Below are 20,922 nucleotides of genomic sequence, written 5' to 3' on the forward strand. Positions count from 1 at the left end.
TGTAATTAGCTGTGGTATTTTCCAAGTCTGTAACCAAAAGGGACACGTAACCTTCTCTGAATCATTGTACACTCTGGCTTAATACTTTATAAAATTATATTGTTCCAAGGGAGTGCTCAAGGATGAATTATATCAGGCTCTGGCAGCTGCTGCCAGAGCTTGTCTCCCTCCTGGTACACAGGAGTGGTGTGGCTCTATATGTCTTCATCTCCTCCCTCGCATCTGATGTGAAAGCAGATTTTCTTTTTCTCAACTCTGACAGGTTAGTTGAGAATTTCTGGTGGCTGCACAAAAAAAGTCCTTCCTCTTTTTTCTTCCCTATTCTAAAATTAAACTTTGATCATTAACTTGAATGGATGGATGTCTTTGTATAGAGACTCCAAAGAGTTTTCTTTCCTCTAAGGGAAGGGCTTATTTCAGATGAGAATACTTGAGAGCATCTGTTTTCTCTCAAAATTGTTAAGCAGAAATGTTTATATATACATATGCACATTTAATTAAAAATAATAATGTAATATGTGCATATAATACTAAGGATTTTATCATTGTCTATGAGATTAGCATTGTGAAAATTTGAGAGATGAGTTCATTATAAAAATCCACAGGTCTATTAATATGCCATACTCACTTTTGTTTTATATGTGCAGCTTAAATTTGATCTTTGTCTTCATGCTTTGGTAATGTAGCTGAATATAGATTAACCACTCAGTTATTCAAGGAGATGTAGACATACTTAGGTAATTAATCAAGAGGTGTTTGTCTTCTGTAACCTGCTGTATGGGAATTAAAAACCAATCCTACACATAGCTTTGCTTCCTTATAACATTACTTCTTCAGAAATTTCTTTGACATTGTAATAGATGGCAGGTTTAGCTTATTCAGGCAGAAAATATTTTATATATGTTGTGAAAGTTTTAGGCAAAAATGGCTAAATTGAACATATCTAAATGGTTGTTAGAAGGCCCAAATTATTAAAAAAAAAAATACCAGCAATTCTCATTCCCTAAATGTCAAGCAGTGAGCAAATGTCAATTGTTCAAGTTAATTTTGATCTCTACCACCAAAAAAAAGTAATGTTGCTCTATTCCTTCTACATAATAGTATCTATTACTAAAATCTGGTTATGATTTTCTGTCGGGATCTGAACGATCCCTTTCTCCCCGATTTCCCCGGGGAGAATGCTTGAACCCCAAAATCTATGAAAGAGCACTCGGCCTTGCCTTCCGCCGGCAGAAGGCCAAAGGCGTACTCTCATGGACTTGCACTAAGTTGAGGAAAGGTTGATGAAGCCTCCCCTCCCCCCAGGCCCCTCACATGTTACCAGGAGCGGGGGTGGAAAAGAAGGCATCAGGGACATGCTGCTATGGTGGGATGTGTCTCAAAATCTTTAATAGGGAAAGGGACTTATATAGAGGTAATGGCGGGAAAGAAAGGGGGCTGGCCAAAGGGCCAGTCATAGTCTAAAGACCATGTCCATCAGGTGATGTCACGAAACTTCCTTTGTGGGCGGGACAACCCCATCATGGTGGCACACATGTGTTTGCCTCCCAGAGGCGGAGGCTTTCTTTTCCGGTTGAGGCCAGAAGGTGGGAGGGGCTCCCTCCCATTGTCCCAGGGCTGGGGGAAGGGCAGCCTTCCACCCACCAAGGCCATAACAATCCCCAACAATTTTCTTCCATGTTAATATTATTAAGTACATTCTACAAAAACTGCTTTTGAATAAATACTATGCAGAACACCTATAATAAGGACCCATACATCAGAGTATTCTAAGATAATTTATGATCACATTTAAATTTTCAGGGCTTGTCTTACTCAGTGTTTGAGTAATGTCATTTTCCTGATTCACTTGTATGTAAACATTTTATCATTTCTGATGTTTACCTAAAATGGGACAGAATTCTAAGAGTATGTTGGATAAAGAAACTTCCAGATTGAAGAAAAAAAATAAAAACTCTTATTACCTTAGTGTGTGGAGACAGTGTGGCTGTCTTTACACCGTGGGCCTAAGAATTATTGCAGATGTTGATAATTGCATTTTCACAATAGCCAAATTGATTAGTTAAAATTAGAATAGTAACCTTTTAAGTGTGATTTTTTCTAATTTATTTAAGGAAACCAGGTGCCAGTAGGCTCAATAACATAACTTCTGTGTGGATAAAGAAGATTTTAATAAGTAACAAGAGGTAGCCCTTCATTCTGCATTGTTTGTATCACTTAAAAGTTGTGAGGGCCTTAGTAGGGGCTCTGTGACAAAGACTAACATGTTCTCAGTAAGGAATAGTTTTATACATTGGCCTCCAAATTTCTCTGATTATTTAATTTTAATAATGAGTACAATTGTTATTAGAGAATAAAGATTATATTTTCATATTATTTTATATACATTAAAATAATGATGTTTCTCAGTACATAATTTCTACAGAAACACTGCATTCTAATTCTGATCTCTTACTTTATTCATATAAGAAGAAAAAGTATTTAGTGGGCTAGTTCATACGTTTTTGCTGGATTACTTGGTTTCAAACTGAATAGTCACTTTTTAAGTACTGGTAATATATATACTGCATGTACAATAAGAATTCTCATGTTGAGGGTGGGATGAAAAGTAATCAGGAATTAAAACTTTCTTGGAATAACAATAATAAAAAACAAATGATACTTCATGTGTAAAATGCTCACCATGTGCCCAGGGAAAAGTCTTGTGCATACAGACAACCCTACAGAGCCCCTTGTAAAGAAGCAAACATGCTTGTACAGACAATATCAGCAGTGGCTTTGGAATACTAGCAATACCACCGAGGACAGATGTGACAGGCTCACCTCCTCTTTCCTGAAGAAATCGTATATAGTTCTGTCATTTGTAAAAGAAAAGAGAGACACAGATCTACAACACACCTTGTCATAGCAGAAATTAAGAAATCTGTTTTATTCACTCAGTTCCTCAGCCTAAAAGAGCTCACTTACGGTAGCCCTCTCTGTTCAAAGATTGATTGGAGGGTAAAGGGCCGATAATTTCAGTGAACTAAAAGAAACCAAATGTTTTAGTTCATCATTTATGGAAAATGCTTGCTAAGATTTGAGTCTGATTTTAAGCTTATTAAGATTATGTTTTTAATTCTTCAATTAGTAATTTCCAGATAAACAAGAGTAGAAAGAACATGATGAAAGTCAATTATGACATGTCAGAGGGTTGTCTCCATGTTTTCAATAATAAAGAATGTGGCAAAATGAGAGATTGTGTACCACCACAAAAAGTAAGACACTTAGCAAGCATCTAAACTAAGCATCACATCTACTTCTAATTTTGATTCTGATAATAAAAAAGCATAAAAATTATAATTGGATAAACTAGTACAAGCTTGGTATTCACATTAAAATATTTTTATATGTGATAAGATTCTACTTACTTTCAAAAATATACTTAAGCGATTTTTATATTTACATAAAAAGTTATACTGAAATTAAGATACTTTTTTGAAAGTGATATATTTGGCAGTTTTTTTCTGAAAAATAATCTAATGAACAACTTTTAATACTTACACAACTATATGCTGAAATTCAACTGTACAACTCATGAGGGTTGGGGAAGAGGGTGAACAATGAGGAAGGAGGTAACAAGTTTGATAAGAAATGTACTCACTCCCTATGTATGAAACTGTACCTCTGTACATCACTTTGATAATAAACAAATTAATTTAAAAAATTCCTTACTATCATCACCATTATAACCTCTTTTTGAAAAGATACAAAGATACCAATAACTTCAAAATTCCCTTCAAGGAATCTAAAAATTTTAGGGATATGAAATTAATCAAAAGTTAATATTAAGTTTGAGAAAACAATGATTGAGGTAACAGGCAAAAGTAGAAAACTGATACTCTAAGACTTATGTAAATTACCATCACCACTTTAGTTTTAGAAGTTTGTTGCCACACTGACACTGGCTGGGAAACTCAGTAAGCATCTACTAAAACTGAAATCACAATCATAAACGTATGAATTTATATAATATGGCACAATTCAAAAGAAAACTCACACTCATTCAAGTGATGTACTCCTATAGGTACAGCTAGGAAGTGATTGATTTTTAGTAATAGAAGTTTTATAAAAATAAGCTTTCATAGTGGCTATTGTTCTGACTATTTATAAGAAGGCTAAAAGAAATATATTATTCTGAATTATTTGTAGCAATTATGTATCCCAGGTTTCTATCTGGTATATTGTATTATTGGTACTCAGGAAGAGCATGATAAATACTTTTAATACACTTTAGTAGACTAGTGTTTCAAGAAATTTGGTACTGCCAAAACAGAGTATTTATTTTGCATTAAATTAAATTGCAGAATTACAATGAAATAGAATGGCAGCAAAATAAATACAGCAGCAATTCTGTAGAGCCCAAAGGAATTAGATTCTTTGATTAACAATTCAAATCTGAATTTAAGTAACTAAATAAAGTCATTTTGTTGCTAATATCACCATTAAAGATTAATGATCTCTTATTTAAAAAGGTTATAAATTAGTTTATGTTGAAAAATTACTATCATATTGTATTTGCCTTCAATGTGTTTCTGTAGTAAATAATTTCAAATTTATAACTCAATGTCATATTAGTATGATTATGTAATACAATTAGATAAGTTCAAACCATATGCTTGTCAACTGAATGGAAAAATAATGTTAAAAAGAAAACTGAAATGTGTATTCTCCAAGCAAATGTACATATTGATAAATAATTAAATAATGCTTATTTTGTTATTTTAAGTTTAAGATTTGTATGAAAGTTAGAAGTCACTATTTGACTTTTGCATCAATATTCAGTCAGTTATACAGGCCTTGAGGCAGAGGAAATGGTCCCCTGATATTTACTTTGTAAAGTAAAATTGTAAATTCTGTTCATTTTTGTGAAAAAATGTATCAAAATTTACAAAAATAGTAAATTAACTAGTATTTTATGTATGTATGTTTTGTTAGATAGAATAGCTATGTTCAAAAATCATTTTGGTTGTAGTATATCATCAGATCCCTTCAGAAAACAATCACCTAGTACTTTGAAGGTAAACATTACTATAAAGATGCTTTCAAGTTATAGTAGGGTTTGCACTTGCATTTTCAGATTAAATTTTTCTATATGTTAATAATTTTAAGAAAATTGATTTTTATCAAACATTCTCATATTTACTCTGATTACAAATATACTCCAGCTTCATTCACACTGTAAACAAAGTGTAAAACAAAATTCATCTAACTGCATTTGAAAGTTTTTACCAGTGTTTTACATTACAGGCAAACTCTAGAAACCTTAGTGTAATAACCAATATACATTTTCGCATTTGAAAAAGACTAATCACAAAAACAATATAAACTAACACCACTAAAGAGTGAGTAGAGTAATTTGTGAAGTGGAAGGGAGGGGGGAAAAAAGAGGAGGAGAGACAGAGGGAGGGAGAAAGGAAGGAAAAAAGAAGGAAAAGAATTAGATCTTGAAACAGTAACACAAAGAGACTGTCATAAACTTACCAAGATGCAAAGAACAATAGCAAAACAAATTCTATGGAAATACTTGAAATGAAAATAAAAGCAAAATGTCAATAATAATTTTAATCATTTATGTTAATTTTATGCAAATAACATACAAATAATTCTTCAAAAACTTTTAGTACTGTAAGTTTGTATCAAATTGTGACTACTTAAAAATGGAAAACCCAGGGCTGGGGATATGGCCTAGTGGCAAGAGTGCCTGCCTCATATACATGAGGCCCTGGGTTCGATTCCCCAGCACCACATATACAGAAAATGGCCAGAAGTGGCGCTGTGGCTCAAGTGGCAGAGTGCTAGCCTTGAGCAAAAAAGAAGCCAGGGACAGTGCTCAGGCCCTGAGTCCAAGCCCCAGGACTGGCAAAAAAAAAAAAAAAAAAAATGGAAAAGCCAGACATGAAAATGTTCTCTAGATGAACCACGGCCATCTAGATAGTCAGGTTGGCAAACTGAAGCAAACTTTACCTCCCTACAAGCAATGACTGCTAACCATCTTTTTTTCATGAAGTGAAATTATTTTCCAAACCCAATGAACAATCCTCTTACAAGAGAACCTAAAATTGGAGCAGGAATTTTCCTCATCCCTGATCTAGCATAGGAAATATGCCGTGGATTCTCCCTTTCCCAGATGTCCTTTCATGTTTCCCTTGATTTTCTTGCGAGCTTCCTTTTACCAGTTGACAAAATTGCCAGGTTCTAATGTTGTCTACACTATCAGTATCACCTTCTTATCTAACTAAAATGACCCTTGAAAGCATTAACTAATGTATAATCCTCCTCCTTCTTATAATTTTATTGGTTTACATACACATTTTAACCTTCAAGATATAGGTGCCTATAGTAATATATTTAGGATGACATCATCTTGGGCATGTGCTTTTTGGTTGTCAAGAAGCAGAGTGCTCTTGTCTTGAACCATTACCCTGTTAGAATCGTGCTTATTTCTATACACTAAAGACTTTACAATTCTGTAAATGTTAAAAATGATCAGCTCTTCAGTACTATTGCTCATGGCTAAATCATAAGTACAAAGTAGAGTTTCCAGTTTTCCTATTCATCTATTGTCAATTAAAGAAGACAGTAAAATAGTGGTAAAATGTATATTTTTCTAGTATTCTTAGCTTTTCACAAAACAGAATTTTTCTACTTTTTAATATTGGAGAAGCATATTGACTTCATTCTCAGATACCTTGTTTTAATATCAGTGAAAAGTTTGATATAAAATTTCAAAAAATGAAAGATTATCCTATAATCACAAAATTTTATTCAGAAATACAAACTTGAAGTTGTTATAGAAAGACTTTTTCCTAGAAAAATTAGAATAAGCTTCATTTAAAATGTGATTAAGAACAGACAAGATTGTGAACAGTTTTCCAAATTAGGCAAACTAAGCACTGGTTCTTGGGCTTCCTTCCAGCTGTGAGATAAATTTCCCTATCACCTGCACAGAGCCTCTGGCAGGTAAACCAGAAGCACTCCTGAATGTAGCAAGAGGCTTATAGGAAACAAAGTTATGTGTGTTCCCTTAGCCTTAGGGTATTGATTATCCAATTCAAAAATGACCTTCTTATTCACAATAGTCCAAATCTTCGGATCATGTACTGTACTTTCAAATATCTCCTGTGCAAATGAGCAGTTCTGTATTTATTTGAAATGACAGTTGTCATGTTGTATATAGTACTGAGATATGACAAAAAAACAAGTTCAGAGATAGACACAGATATATACTGCAGTAAATTGTTACAGTGCAATGACTAGAATCGGTGAAGAAGCTTAAGTTTTTCCTAAGGCAAAATATAGCATGGCCTTTCATCTGCTACTGTATGAATTAAGTTTTATCTAGTATCAATTTTCCCTTGATTGTGTACGTTGAATTGGATTCAATCTCCTTTGGTTGCTGTAATATCTAAGGAATGAGTTAAAAATTTGAATGCAGGTTGAAAATAGTTTTGTGGAAATCAGATATGATTTGACTTGTAACAAAATAGCATTCCAAATGGGAGGGAATATTGGCTACGTCCTAATTTTATAGAACATTATTGTAATTGGTCCAAGGAGATAAAAGACAAACAGAAACACACAAATGACCAAAATGGAGGAAGAATGGGGAGCAAATGGTAAAAAGATACAGCAAGAACAATTGTAAATAATTATGATGAAACACTTTAATCATATCAACATTGTTGCTAAACGTAAGTGTTTAAAAAACTGCAATTAAAAACAGATTATTGGATTGAATTTATACACAAGATCTAATTACATCATACCTACAAGAAACACCCTCTAAACATAACACACAAATAGTCAAAAGAAAAGGAATGTAGTAGGTATCATGTTCATGCCTGTAATCAAAGCACCCTGGAGACCAAGGAAGGAAGGTCCTGAGCTCAAGTCTAGCTTGGGTTGTAGGTGAGTTCCACTGTAGCCTGCAGTGCATATGAGACCCTGCCTCCATAAAACAAAGTAAAAGAAAGTGAGAAGATGTGCTAATATCATTAATACGAAAAATGTTACATTATCAGATAATTTATATTTCAGATAAAATAATACTATCAAGTCTATAAGTAGCCATTTTTAACATTGAGAAAGTAAATTTATCAAAGATAAAGCCACCATGTGTACGCATGAATTAGTATGGCTTCTTAATATACAAAGTGAAAACTGCATTAAAGTCATCCATGCCTACCCTTAAGTCCATTTAATGATGATGATTTCTTATTATAAATATCTTTAGCCTTCCTTTGTATACATTTTTGCCTTGTGAGAGATCTGTTAGTAAATTTAAATAGATTACATTTTCAGATATATCTTTAAGAATCATTGTAAATGAAATTGGCTTCTTATTGTATTAATTATAATACAGTTAATTAAATTCACTGACTATATGACAATTATATAGACAGCTGTCAAAACAATTAGTCATAGAAAATATTTTATGAGTAGACAAGTTAAGAATCTAACATTTTCAAATGTTGTATGTTATTTAAGAACAAGGAACTTTTTAATTAATGTTTATGACAGTAAAATTATTTGCATTTCATATTGTTAAAATTATATTTCAACTCTTTCATAGCTATCTGAATTACATTATTTTTTTTCTCTTTTATTTCTCACTACTTTTGTCTGGCCTAATGTTATTCAGTGTTCAAGAGGAATCAGACTAAACCTAAGTTATCAAAAAGACATTTGTACTTCCATGTTTATCGCGGCACAATTCACAATAGCCAAAACAACCCAGATGCCCCTCCACAGACGAATGGATCCAAAAAATATGGTACTTATACACAATGGAATACCACATAGCGATTAGCAATGGTGAAATATTGTTATTCGCAGGGAAATGGTCAGAACTCGAACAAATAACGTTGAGCGAGACAAGCCTAGAACACAGAAAACAAAGGGGCATGATCTCCCTGATATATGACTGTTAACAAAGGGAGATGGAGAGACAGTAGAGACCAAATCTGTGAATACTATATATGTTCTTGATACATTGTATATTGTACATATGTCTACCTGACCTAGAGAAGGGATAGAAAAACAGGACGTAAGATATCACAAGAAATGTACACACTGCCCTACTATGTAACTGTACCCTTTTTGCACAACACCTTGTAAAAAAAATTTTGTGTTCAATTAATAAACAAATAAAAAAAAGATATGTGATTGCAAAAAAAAAAGAGGAATCAGATGGTGCATTTAGTTATGTAGACTTCTATGTAACAAATTTCATTTACTTACAGAATAACTTGGAGCCCAAATGCTGACAAATTGCAGAGTTCTTGTGACAAAATTAAAACCTCAATTAAAAGATCAAATTAAAAAGTCAGAAAAAGAACACGTTCTTTTTCTATCCTAAAGAGGGCATGAAGATCTTCTGGTACATTTTCCCATTATTTATGAGTATATTAGATTCTTATCAAACATATAAAATGAACTTATTGAAGTTAGGAAAAATGTGCAAGAACTCACTTAGTGTAGGTATACCACCTAAAAGCCATCTCTGAAGTAATATTTATGTTATTAAAACCTGTTTGCAATGACTATGTATTTCCCACATTTCACCCCACTTAAATCATATTTTCTTAGAAATAGCAATCATTGGTGTCACTCAAATTTCATTCAACAACTACTTAGTTTTGTACTTAGTTAAAACAATATAGTGAGGCTTGCAACCCAGGAAGTGAGTATGATGGGAAATAGTCTGTTCTTCCCTTCTCATATTTTTAGCCCTCTGACCTGCTCCTGGTTTTGAACACTGTAATGTCTGTAACGGTGCCAGTGATCCTTGGTGAAGTATTACTCTGGCATTCATGGAGGCAGTCACATAGGCCACACTGGGTGAAGGTGTCTGATGTTAGACAATGCAGTGCTGTAGTGAGTAACCTAAACCTCATGGCTGTACTAAAAGGCACTGCCAAGTTAAAGTGTATGTGACGCATGGAATTGTGTCTGGCTAGTGTCCGTTCACAATTAAAGTTATGCCTCCAGTGCTGGTGGTGTTACCATCTTCAGAAGCTTGGACCCTGAAAGTAGTGGGGGCAGCACACTGACCCAGACATCAGGGATGAGGTAAAAATGACCTCAAGAAGCTGCTTGGTGGCAAATTAGAAGTTTATAGGAAGTGAGATGCAACTCTTAAATCTCTCAGGAACTTTCTGATGAGGAACTAGGAAAATTGGGTTAACTGGAGGAATGTTGTATCTCATGTAGCATTTTGTACTGTGAAGATATATTTTTTTAAACCACAGGCTGAGAAAATTTAGCAGGTGGTCTGTGTTGGCACAGTTTACAACCAATTCAAGTCCCTTCCAACATGGCAGCTAGAGGTAACCTGCCTTTTCTCAGTCCCTCACAGCTCCCAAACACATCAAAAGCACTGAGAACCCTTGAGTGTGTTAGCAGCTTTTTACACAGGGATGGGTATCCCAGGAAACTGTGTACACCGGCCAGAGTCTGGCTGGCACATGGCGATGGATTTGGGAGATCAGGGTCTGGTCTGTATGGTGGTGGTTCATCTGATTCGAGAGGCCAAAGTCTGGCTGGCAAGGTGGTGGTTTATCAGATTCAAGAAATAGGGTCTTGCTGGCTTGGTACTTGTGTATCTGATAAGGGAGCTTGTCTATGGAGAACTTTTTGAATATGATCAGGGTTAGCAGTGGTGGGAGTGGTGGTATTGTCAAAATTCTGTGTGGAAACAAGGCCCTAGCTGTTTTAGAGCATCACCTATTTACTTTAGAAATGCTTCACATCCCCTTGAGAGTGAGCCACGTGGGACTCAATAAAAGTCTACATGCCTATTCTTATAGACATAATGTGGCAGTGTCAACAACTTAAAATTAAATAATCTATGATAAAACTAATTTTCAATCAAAATTAACACCTAATACCATTAAGGCTTCATTTACCTATGTGTAATATTGAGAGTAATAATTTGTGGCAATTGCCTTTTTAATTAAATTGAGAACTAACATCTTCCCCACATTTAATGGAATATGTTGAGCAAAGTCATTTAGAATACTGAAATTTGAAACATGGTCTTTTTCTTCCAACTACCATTACTAAAGAATGAATTTTTTACTGGAATTATCTAGATTATTTAAATAATTTCTTGACATCAAAACTAAATCATACAACTTCAAATAAAATAATTTTCAAGATAGAGGAGTTAGGGCTCCCAGTTTTTTCTTATTTTATTGTATCCCTAATAGATTCCATAACCCTCCCCCACCTCAATCCTAAGCCTTAGTCTGTCTTTGCACCGTTTTTCTTTTCTTTTCTTTTTTTTTTAGTTAGCTCAAGCTCAGTTTTTATCATCTATTTTTCTTCAGTTTCTAACAGGTGACCCTCTGCAGTCATCAGGACCAGCTATAACAAACATGAGAGTTTCCAGAACCAAATTTGTACACCCAAAGCAAAGAATGATAACAGTTTCATTTCAATTCTCCAATTTTTGAAAAACAAGAGTTGTGAAATAGTTTGAACAAAGGCTTTTTACCCAAACATGTATTCAGCTTCCCTAGTACCAATCTTGAAGAGATCACCAGCATACTAACAACAAAAAATGGTGGTCTATCTTTTATTTGCCTTTTTTTTTTGGATGTTTGTTTTACTTTGGTTATTTTTCTTTTTTTTCAAATTTTTATTATCAAACTGATGTTCAGAGAGGTTACAGTTTCATACGTTAGGCATTGGATACATTTCTTGTACTGTTTGTTACCTTGTCCCTCATACCACCCCCTTAACCCTTTCCCTCCCTGAGGTGTTCAGTTCACTTACACCAAACAGTTTTGCAAGTATTGCTTTTGGAGTTGTTTGTCTTTTTTTACCCTGCGTCTCTCAATTTTGGTATTCCCTTTCAATTTCCTAGTTCCAATACCAGTATACACGGTTTCCAATATACTCAGATAAGATTACAGAGATAGTGTAGGTACAACCACAGGAAGGTGATACAAGAACATCATCAATAATAGAAGCTACAGATACACATGGGACTTTGAAAGTAGTTACAACTGTGATATGACAATTGTCTCCATAACATGGAGTTCATTTCACTTAGCATCATCTTATGTGATCATAAGCGTATAGCTATTGGGCCTTGTGATCCTCTGCTATGACTTGCCTAAACCTGTACTAATTATTCCCAATAAGGGAGACCATAGAGTCCATGTTTCTTTGGGTCTGGCTCACTTCACTTAGTATAATTTTTTCCAAGTCCTTCCATTTCCTTACAAATGGGACAATGTCATTCTTTCTGATAGAGGCATAAAATTCCATTGTATATATGTACCACATTTTCCTGATCCATTCATCTACGAGGGGCATCTGGGTTGGTTCCAGATTCTAGCTATGAGAAATTGTGCTGCGATGAACATTGTTGTGCTGGTGGCTTTACTGTGATTTTGTTTCTTTTTTTTTTTGATAGATACCCAAAAGTGGGGTTGCTGGGTCATAGGGGAGTTCTATATTTAGCCTTCTGAGGAATCTCCATACTGCTTGCCAGAGTGGCTGAACCAGATTACATTCCCACCAACAATGAAGTAGGGTTCTCTTTTGGCCACATCCCCTCCAACAATTGTTATTGTTAGTTTTCTTGATATAGGACATTCTTACTGGGGTGAGATGGAATCTCAATGTTGTTTTGATTTGCATTTCTTTTATGGCCAGTGTTGTAGAGCACTTTTCATATGTCTCCTGGCCATTCTCATTTCCTCATCAGAGAAGTCTCTTTGTAAGTCTTTAGCCCACTTGATGAGGGGGCTATTGGTTCTTTGCAGTTTTGTTTTGGAAGAGGGTAATTTTTTTAGTTCTGCATGTATTTTAGATATGAGGCCTTTGTCCGTTGAATGGCCGGTAAAGATCTTCTCCCAGTCTGTGGGCTTTCTGTTTTTGCACCGTTTTTCTTCTGTCTGGAGCCATCTGTTTTTGTTTAGCGCTCTGCCACACCCTCAGCCATCCTATGGTCTGTTTTACTTTATTAATATCCATTAACTGTTTCATTTGCACTTTTTAATTAACTCCTTCTGAATTTAAATTAATGTTATAAATATGTAATTATAGTATTCATTGAGTAATGCAATATCAATAATCCCTGACATATGTTTACTGTGTGCTGGTCACTCTACTGAGACATTGTATGTGCTATGCATCAAAGCTTTACCTCCCTATGTGAAGGTACAGAAGTGAAAATTGAATTCTGTAAAGCTTAGGAAGTTAACTATAATTGTTTTCTAGTAATTGGTAGGACAAGTACATGAAGCTGCTGACTGCATTACAAACTTTACCCTATACTATCCCATTTGTGTAATAATAGTGCAGCATTAGTAATAGTAACTTAGAAAAAAACGTTTGGGATATGATTTAACTATAAGATTTGAAATGTTAGCAGTTTGTCTAAGATATCAATAACTTATAATTAATAGACATAATGATTTGAACTATTGGCAGTGATATCATTAATTTTTTAAATAGATTCAAAATTAAGAATGAACTTTCTGTAAATTCATTCCAAAGTAGGTAGCAATGTTATTTTTGATTTGGTTTGTGTATTAAAGGTTTTTCTACTGACTGTAAATAGTATCATTAGTAAAATGCCTATAAATTTTCAAAGCCTTGGTAGCTTTTGTTAATTAGCTTTGTTCAGTTGGCCCTTATTTGAATTTTGAAGAAATTGAAGTTCTCTTTTTCAGTTCCACAACCACAATGTTTGTTCCCGTAAAGAAGGGGTTAAACTGCTTGGAGCACAGTTCATGAAGTAACGTTCCCTCATAGCTCCCATGGCTCCCATACTTCTTCCACAAGGCCTTCCATTGCTTCTTCAGACAGTATTTAGCAAGAACTCACAATGCTACACCTATGTATTGGAATCTAAATGCTAGTGAGTCTTTGCTTATTGGGAAATGGGGAGACATAATTAAAAATAAATCTTATATACACATGGACTTGGGTTCTATTTGTGGCATTACAAACAATATCCACCAATTGAAAACCAAACAACAACAACAACAAAAAACCCCTGAACTTTCCAGTTGTAAATCCCTTCTACATAGACAATACAGAAAGTAAGCAGTTTTATGTTAAATGATAATTGGACCAGAATGGGATGCCTGCAGCAATCCAGGAAGAAATTGTAAAAACAGGAAAAAAATCTTACCAGTTTATATAGCCAACATTATATTGCATTCATGTTCTCAAGATAGAGAGTGCAGTAAGAGGACACGACAGTACCATTGTCACAGGCAATTCACCCTCACTTTACCTGGTAATTGAGTGACTATCTGAATTAGCCAATTACCTTTATTCACAGGAAAAACAACTTCTCTTTTCCATGGGAAAGACCATTCTGCAGATCGGAGCAGTGTGCCACTAGACTTCAACTCTGTCCTTTCACAGAGACTGAGAGACACACTTACTCTCCCATATTTCTATCTCAAAGAAATGATGCCTGCATCATTAAGAAAGACACCCCTAGTTCATGAAAGTGGCAGAGGTATATCTAGTTACTAGAAGGATGATCTTCATTTTGGCAGAAGGAGTAAACAGTTAAAATTGTAACTTTCCTAGCAAACTCTTTGAGAAAGTAGAGGGAAAGGAATCTCTTCCTTCATTTTCAAGGACATTTAGCTTTTTTTAGTTTTAAATTTTCTTGTTCTTATATGGGAAATTGTATTTTCTAATGCAGTCAGATTTTTGTACATGTGTTTTATTGTACTGTTTCTGAAAATTATTTTTGTGTGTGATCTTTCTCTTCCTGCAGGGTGTTCAAATGATATGTGCTTAGATGTTCTACTTAATTTTCTTGAGGCTGCTAGTATTAGTTGTTATTTTTATTTATTAGCTTTGATATAGACATGGAAATAGAAATATACTTAATTATTAAAGTACTGAAAGCAGAAATATACTCACCCTTCAGGAGGGAGGTTCTCCAGACACCTCTGCCACGTAGTTCAATCCCTAAGTCTTAAAATGGGCTCAACTTGCCTCTTGGTTTCTTTGCAATTCAGAGGTCAGTGAGAGCCAGTACTTCTGGTGTCCTTCCCCACAAAGCCCACATTTCTGAATGCCAGGTTCTCCCTCATTCTTGTCTCATCTTTGGTCTAGGTACTGGGATGAAGTGTAGGAGGGACAGCAGATGGGTACTGCCCATCAGTGTGTCTCACTCTAGTTATTATCAGTGATTCCATTAGCATTCCATTGGGATCCAGAAAGAAGTTAGTGAAGCTCATATTAATATTTGTGTTTTCATACTACTTTATTTTCATAAATAAATATTGGTGAATTTCTTATTACCAAGCACCTGGCCTTTGAATACTACATGAGCACAAGTCTCATGTGCCAGGGCAGAGGAAAGACATAACCTTCCTATAGATTCCTTTTGTCAAGATTATTGACTTTTTGTTCCTTGAAGAGTGAAAACGGCCTTTTTATTTCATATAGGCACTATTTCAGACCACACTGACTTACAGTTTGTGAAGTTAGAGTATCTCTCTTATAGTCTAGAGTGTATTATGTGAGTTTCCTAAATTAGCTTTCCTACCATCTACCATCTATATCTATTTAGTGAAGTTCAACCATCTTATTTAAAGTCCTGGACTTCCATTATTTCTTTCCCATGTCATCCTTGGTTCACTCACCTTCAGAACCTTTGCCAATATAGGGAGTGTTAAATGGAGGCTTATTACAAGAACAACCCCCCCCTCAATTTCTAATTATTTCAACAGGGACCAGCCTTAGAGAGAGCACTTGTGTAAATCAAATGGAATTACACCTTGGTTGGGATGACTAGGATCTTTGTAGGCACATGGGCCTGAGGCGATCCACCCATTTTCTCTGTATCCTGTTTGTGTGTGCATCCAGTTGTATGTACAATATTTGAGTAACATCTATATAACTTAAAAGATTTCCACATATGTTTATTATAAATGCTTTTAAAATGGAAGATTCAGACAAATTATATTCAGGCCACAGTATAAATAATGAATGTGTGTTTATTTGAATTTCTGGATGGTGAAAGCTATGTAGACAATAAATGTGTTTATACCTGAAGAGGATTTATATTAAACAAAAGTTCCCTGTGGCATTGAGAAGAGAAAGCATGCAAAAAGCATTTTAGTAAATTATAACCCTGAGGATAAAATATGACAATAGTAATTGCTAAAGTAAAAACCAAAGTATAAAGCTTACATGTACAGTATATCATACATTTTCAACTTTTTTATTATTTAGGTTGTTCCTGTCCTGGGAAGAACTACTTGTGGGAAATTAATTGGGAACTTAGACTACAGTAACTCTTATGGTTCATATATAATTTAACATGTTGTTTTGGATCTGAGATATTGACTATAATAATACTTAGCAATAGTGATGTGTAACTGTTGCTTACTATGCTGTTTCTTTTATCGCTATCATCACTTTACAAGTAAGAAGCCCAAAACAGTGAAGTCCTTCACCCAGATTTATACATTATTAAAGTAGAAGAGCTGGGACTTTTAACCCTGACCATGATGAAACAGGAACTAGATGGGTTTAACTTTCAAAAAGCATGGACTTTCAGTGTATGTGGTCCATGATGCATATTGTAGGTAATAACATGATGATTTATTTGAATGTTATGATTTCAAGAAAACTTACTGGTGCTTGACACTGATGTGATAGTAGCTGGAGATGACTCATCAGCTTGGAGCTAGGACTTAGTGCCCTCCTAAGCAAAGATAGAACCAGAGTCCTCTTAGTCTCTGTTGTGTTGAGGATAGAGGAAGGTGGCCAACTGTAAGCCAGGAAGAAAACCCTAAGGAATGGAGATAACCTGCATCGTTGCTTTAACTTTTAGGACTGGGGGAAATCAGGATCTGCAGGTTAAACGACCCAGTTCATGGTATTTTGTTATATTATCCTTCCAGACTAACACAGGATAATGTGAAGATTGCCTTAAACAGCCCTTTCAGTGTTTAAAGTATGATAAGGTCTGTGTTTATGATCTGTCTATCTATCATCTATCTGTAGTACTGAACTCTATCTTAAAATGACAAGTTTAGAGTTATTTATTTAATTGCTTGGCTATATATTTTTAATTAGCATACATTAATAACACAAGGGTGTTTCACTGTAATAATTGCATGCATGTATGTAGTATGCTTCTGTCTGCTTCACCCTTTAGAATCTTGTCCTCCCTCCCCTACACTATTGTTCTGATCTCCCCAGATCCAGACAGTGCACCTTTAACCCTCCTCCTCCTCCCCCTCCCCCTCCCCCTCCTCCTCCTCCAATGAGTGAGAAAATGTGAAATTTGGCAAGGGAAGTCTTGTTTGGTGAATAGGGCCTAGGATTGTTTGTACTTTGGAGAACTCAGTGCTCCTTGGAACTGCACATCAGGAAATGACAAGGAGACCACTGGTCAAGGTCTTCAAGAGCCAGAGATACTTTGAAGTATAGATGTATAAAGGTTTTCTTACATCTAATTACCTATACTGTTAACATACGATAGATAGTGAGGTGGTGACTAAGAGACAGGCCTTTGAAATGAAATTCCACAGATTCTAATCCCACTTGTAATCTGTGTATTCTCTGTACTACAAATTTCTCTGTGACAAAGCTTCCTCTTTTCTACAATATGAAAAGTTGGCATAAAGCATAGAGATGATAAAACTAGATAATCTATGAGAAGTGCTATCCCTTCCTGTCATCAAAGAAGCAATACCAAAATTATGACTTCAACATTATTGTTATTGTGAATTGGACCTAAAGAAAATATACTTGAATTGCTAACAGTACTTTTCTTGAATTGTGTATGAAAGAACTTAAAAACCTGTACATTGTAAGAGGTTATCAAGGTTGTTTTCTTTTCATTGTATTTTGAATTAAGGGGAAAATTTCTGAGTTGTTAAATTATTTATGTAGAAAATTCTATTGTAGGTGATAAAAATAGGAAAATAGCACTTCCTAGGAGAAATTTCTTGAAGAAAATCCCTTTTACAAGTGAATATAGTAATGCAATTATACATTGATTACTGTGTGCCACGCTTTCTCTATAAAATCTGATAAAATTAGCATTTTTCCGTAGGGTATAATTTGAAGGTGAAGTGTTGGGTGATGTCTAAAACCAGACATGATGTTCCCTTTTGACTTGGTTGGAAAGCATTTGATTCACATGGTACTTTTTTTCAAAGTAAATATTTAGCCTGTCATTTTCTTCATGTTGTAAAACATTAACAACACAAATGCATTGTCTGAAAGTCAGTGATGAAAGTAAATAGTCTCCCTGGATTAAGTTTACTTTTTAAAATTGAGATATTCTGTGTGTTAGCTTAGGCTGGTGTTCTATGTAGCCCAGACTAGGTTTAAATGCCTTAGTCTCCCTAGTGCTGGGATTACTGGCTTCTACCACTGAGCCTGGTTTATAACTACATCTTTTCCTTTAAGATTAATAATACCAACTTTTCTACAGCTCTTTAAATACAACGTCAGTAAGGTCACGGTGACTCAGTTTCTAGTTTGTGCTCCTTACATTATTATTATTATTATTATTTTTTTTTTTTGGCCAATCCTAGGCCGTGAACTCAGGGCCTGAGCACTGTCCCTGGCTTCTTTTTTGCTCAAGGCTAGCACTCTGCCACTTGAGCCACAGCGCCACTTCTGGCCATTTTCTGTATATGTGGTGCTGAGGAATCGAACCCAGAGCCTCATGTATACGAGGCAAGCACTCTTGCCACTAGGCCATATCCCCAGCCCTCCTTACATTATTTTGACTTTCTCCAGCCTTTCCCTGTGATGTTATCAGATGGAGATCACTCTTGTGATGTTAACTTGGGAACCACACATTTCAATTTATGCTCAAGATATTTGTTAGCATTATTGATTTTACTAATCTTATTCTCTACTCTTCCTGATCTTTTACAACCCTTGCTAGAGTAATATCCCAATATACTGTGAAATTGTTTATAAACATATAAAACATACATGGACAAAATTTTAATTTAATTTTTTAAAATTTTATTTATTGTTAAAGTGATGTACAGAAGGGTTACAGCTTCATAAGGCAGTGAGTACATTTCTCATCCAATTTGTTAATACCAGGTATAAACACAAAAACACTATGGCTTTCATTAAACCAACTTTCCTGATTATGCACTTATTGCAAAGATAAACATTCTCTCTAAATGTTTGTAACTCCTCTCACTTAAGAAATATCTGAAGAGAATGTGTTGAGTTGTTATCTATATATTTATTGTTGTCCAGAAATTTTCTTATTCAGTATTGCTAGCTCAGCTAGCTATATTCTAATGAAACTTGGAGGTTTATTTAATAAATCTACCTAGAGATCTGGCATTGTTTACTATGATTAGACTTAACAATTATTTTAACTAACTGAATAATGATTGTGTTCTAAACAGCTCATGGCACAGCGTTCCCAATCTAACATTTTCCCGTGATAAACAAATTCCCCACATTTTAGGTATGTTCAGGACTTGATACAGACAGAAACTTTATTCATAGCCTCCTTTACAACCAAAGCCCTCAATAGAAATTATATATTCAACATTAGAAAATGTGTCCTTTTTCTCCTTCATTAATATGTGCTGTTTGGATCCCTGGATAAGAATGCAGAGGAAGGCCCATCCTCTGTAGATCACTACAACTTGGACTTCCACCTGAGAGAAAATAGTTCATGTGTGCCATTGAGCTACATTTATTTCTATTTATGGAAATAACCAGATGATGTCTTATTGGTATTACTGGTAAATATAGGAAAAAGTATTTATATAAAATATCTTTATGCAGTTTACAAATTGTTTACAAATATTCTTGAAGTTTAGTCCAAACCCAGAAAAATATTGTGAGATAAGTACTGTATTAATTTCACAATTGTGAAAACTAAGTCTTGGAAAACTTTTCCTCGAGTTTGAGCTCATTACACAGGATGATTTCTACTAACTCAAGCTTTTCAAGCCTTTTGTCATATTCCCAGTATGTGAAAGTGCAAAATGAGTGGAATTGCTTTGCTAAAAATAACTTATTTCACAGGAAGAAGAACTAAGGAAGAGTGGAGAAGCCAAATATGCCCACTTGAGTGACGAACTTCATGTATTGATTGAAGTGTTTGCTCCTCCTGGGGAGGCTTACTCACGGATGAGTCATGCACTGGAAGAGATTAAAAAATTCTTAGTTCCTGTAAGTGTTTTTCATTTCTTACAAAGATGTTTCTCTTCAGTTTCTGTTTTAAAATGCGCCTTTGATCTTCACTGACTTTTGAGAAGGAAACTCATATTGCAAGCTAATTATCTGTTGAGCGGTTTTATACAAAGCTAGAATAATGATTCTAAAGGTTCTTCTTTTTAGGATTTGGGTGTTGTCACAGACATTAGTCTAACTACAGCAAATTACATGCTGTGCACCAGCTCACAGTCAGGAAGAACAAGTCAAACATACAAGTGCCAATGCTGAATTGAGGTTGTGCACCTTGTCTAGATCCTAATCACTTTGACACGTGTTGTCAGCAACTTATAATCAGTAGAGAAAGCACTTGCAGGTAGAATAGAAGGGGAAGAAATTAAGTATGTAATATTTATTAAAAGGTAATGATAATATTTTTAAATATCAACCATTTAATAAAGTATTATTAATTTATGTCACAGTATGCCAGGTGCTGCTAGATTATTATAAAGTGTAGTATATAAAATTAGTAATAGGATCAAACATTCATGCAAAAATTAGAAAAATAAATTTACTGCACCATGGGAGAACAATAGAGAATATTCACATGTAAGGAAGGAAATTCAGTTTCAAATTGAGTATTCATTAATTTTCTAAGAAACAAGAAATAGAATGACATTTCCTAAAGGTTGACAATTTGGCGTTCTAGGGAGATGCTGTGCAAATAGAAAT

The 20,922-nt window shown here is 34.7% G+C and overlaps 1 protein-coding gene across 5 annotated transcripts in view; it reads left to right on the top strand.

Moving 5' to 3' along the window:
• The window catches only part of Khdrbs2 (KH RNA binding domain containing, signal transduction associated 2), a 223,691-nt gene that overhangs the window by 95,197 nt on the left and 107,572 nt on the right, over nt 1–20,922 (top strand). For 3 of the 5 annotated variants that reach the window (XM_048347557.1, XM_048347556.1, XM_048347558.1), the window contains one exon: nt 20,062–20,208. The exons of the other annotated variants lie outside the window; for them this stretch is intronic. In XM_048347557.1, coding sequence (XP_048203514.1) covers nt 20,062–20,208 — 147 coding nt within the window. The remainder of the gene's footprint in view (nt 1–20,061; nt 20,209–20,922) is intronic. 5 annotated transcript variants of the gene reach the window in all.

Source organism: Perognathus longimembris, chromosome 6 (assembly GCF_023159225.1).
Source record: "Perognathus longimembris pacificus isolate PPM17 chromosome 6, ASM2315922v1, whole genome shotgun sequence".
Taxonomy (NCBI): Eukaryota; Metazoa; Chordata; class Mammalia; order Rodentia; family Heteromyidae; genus Perognathus; species Perognathus longimembris.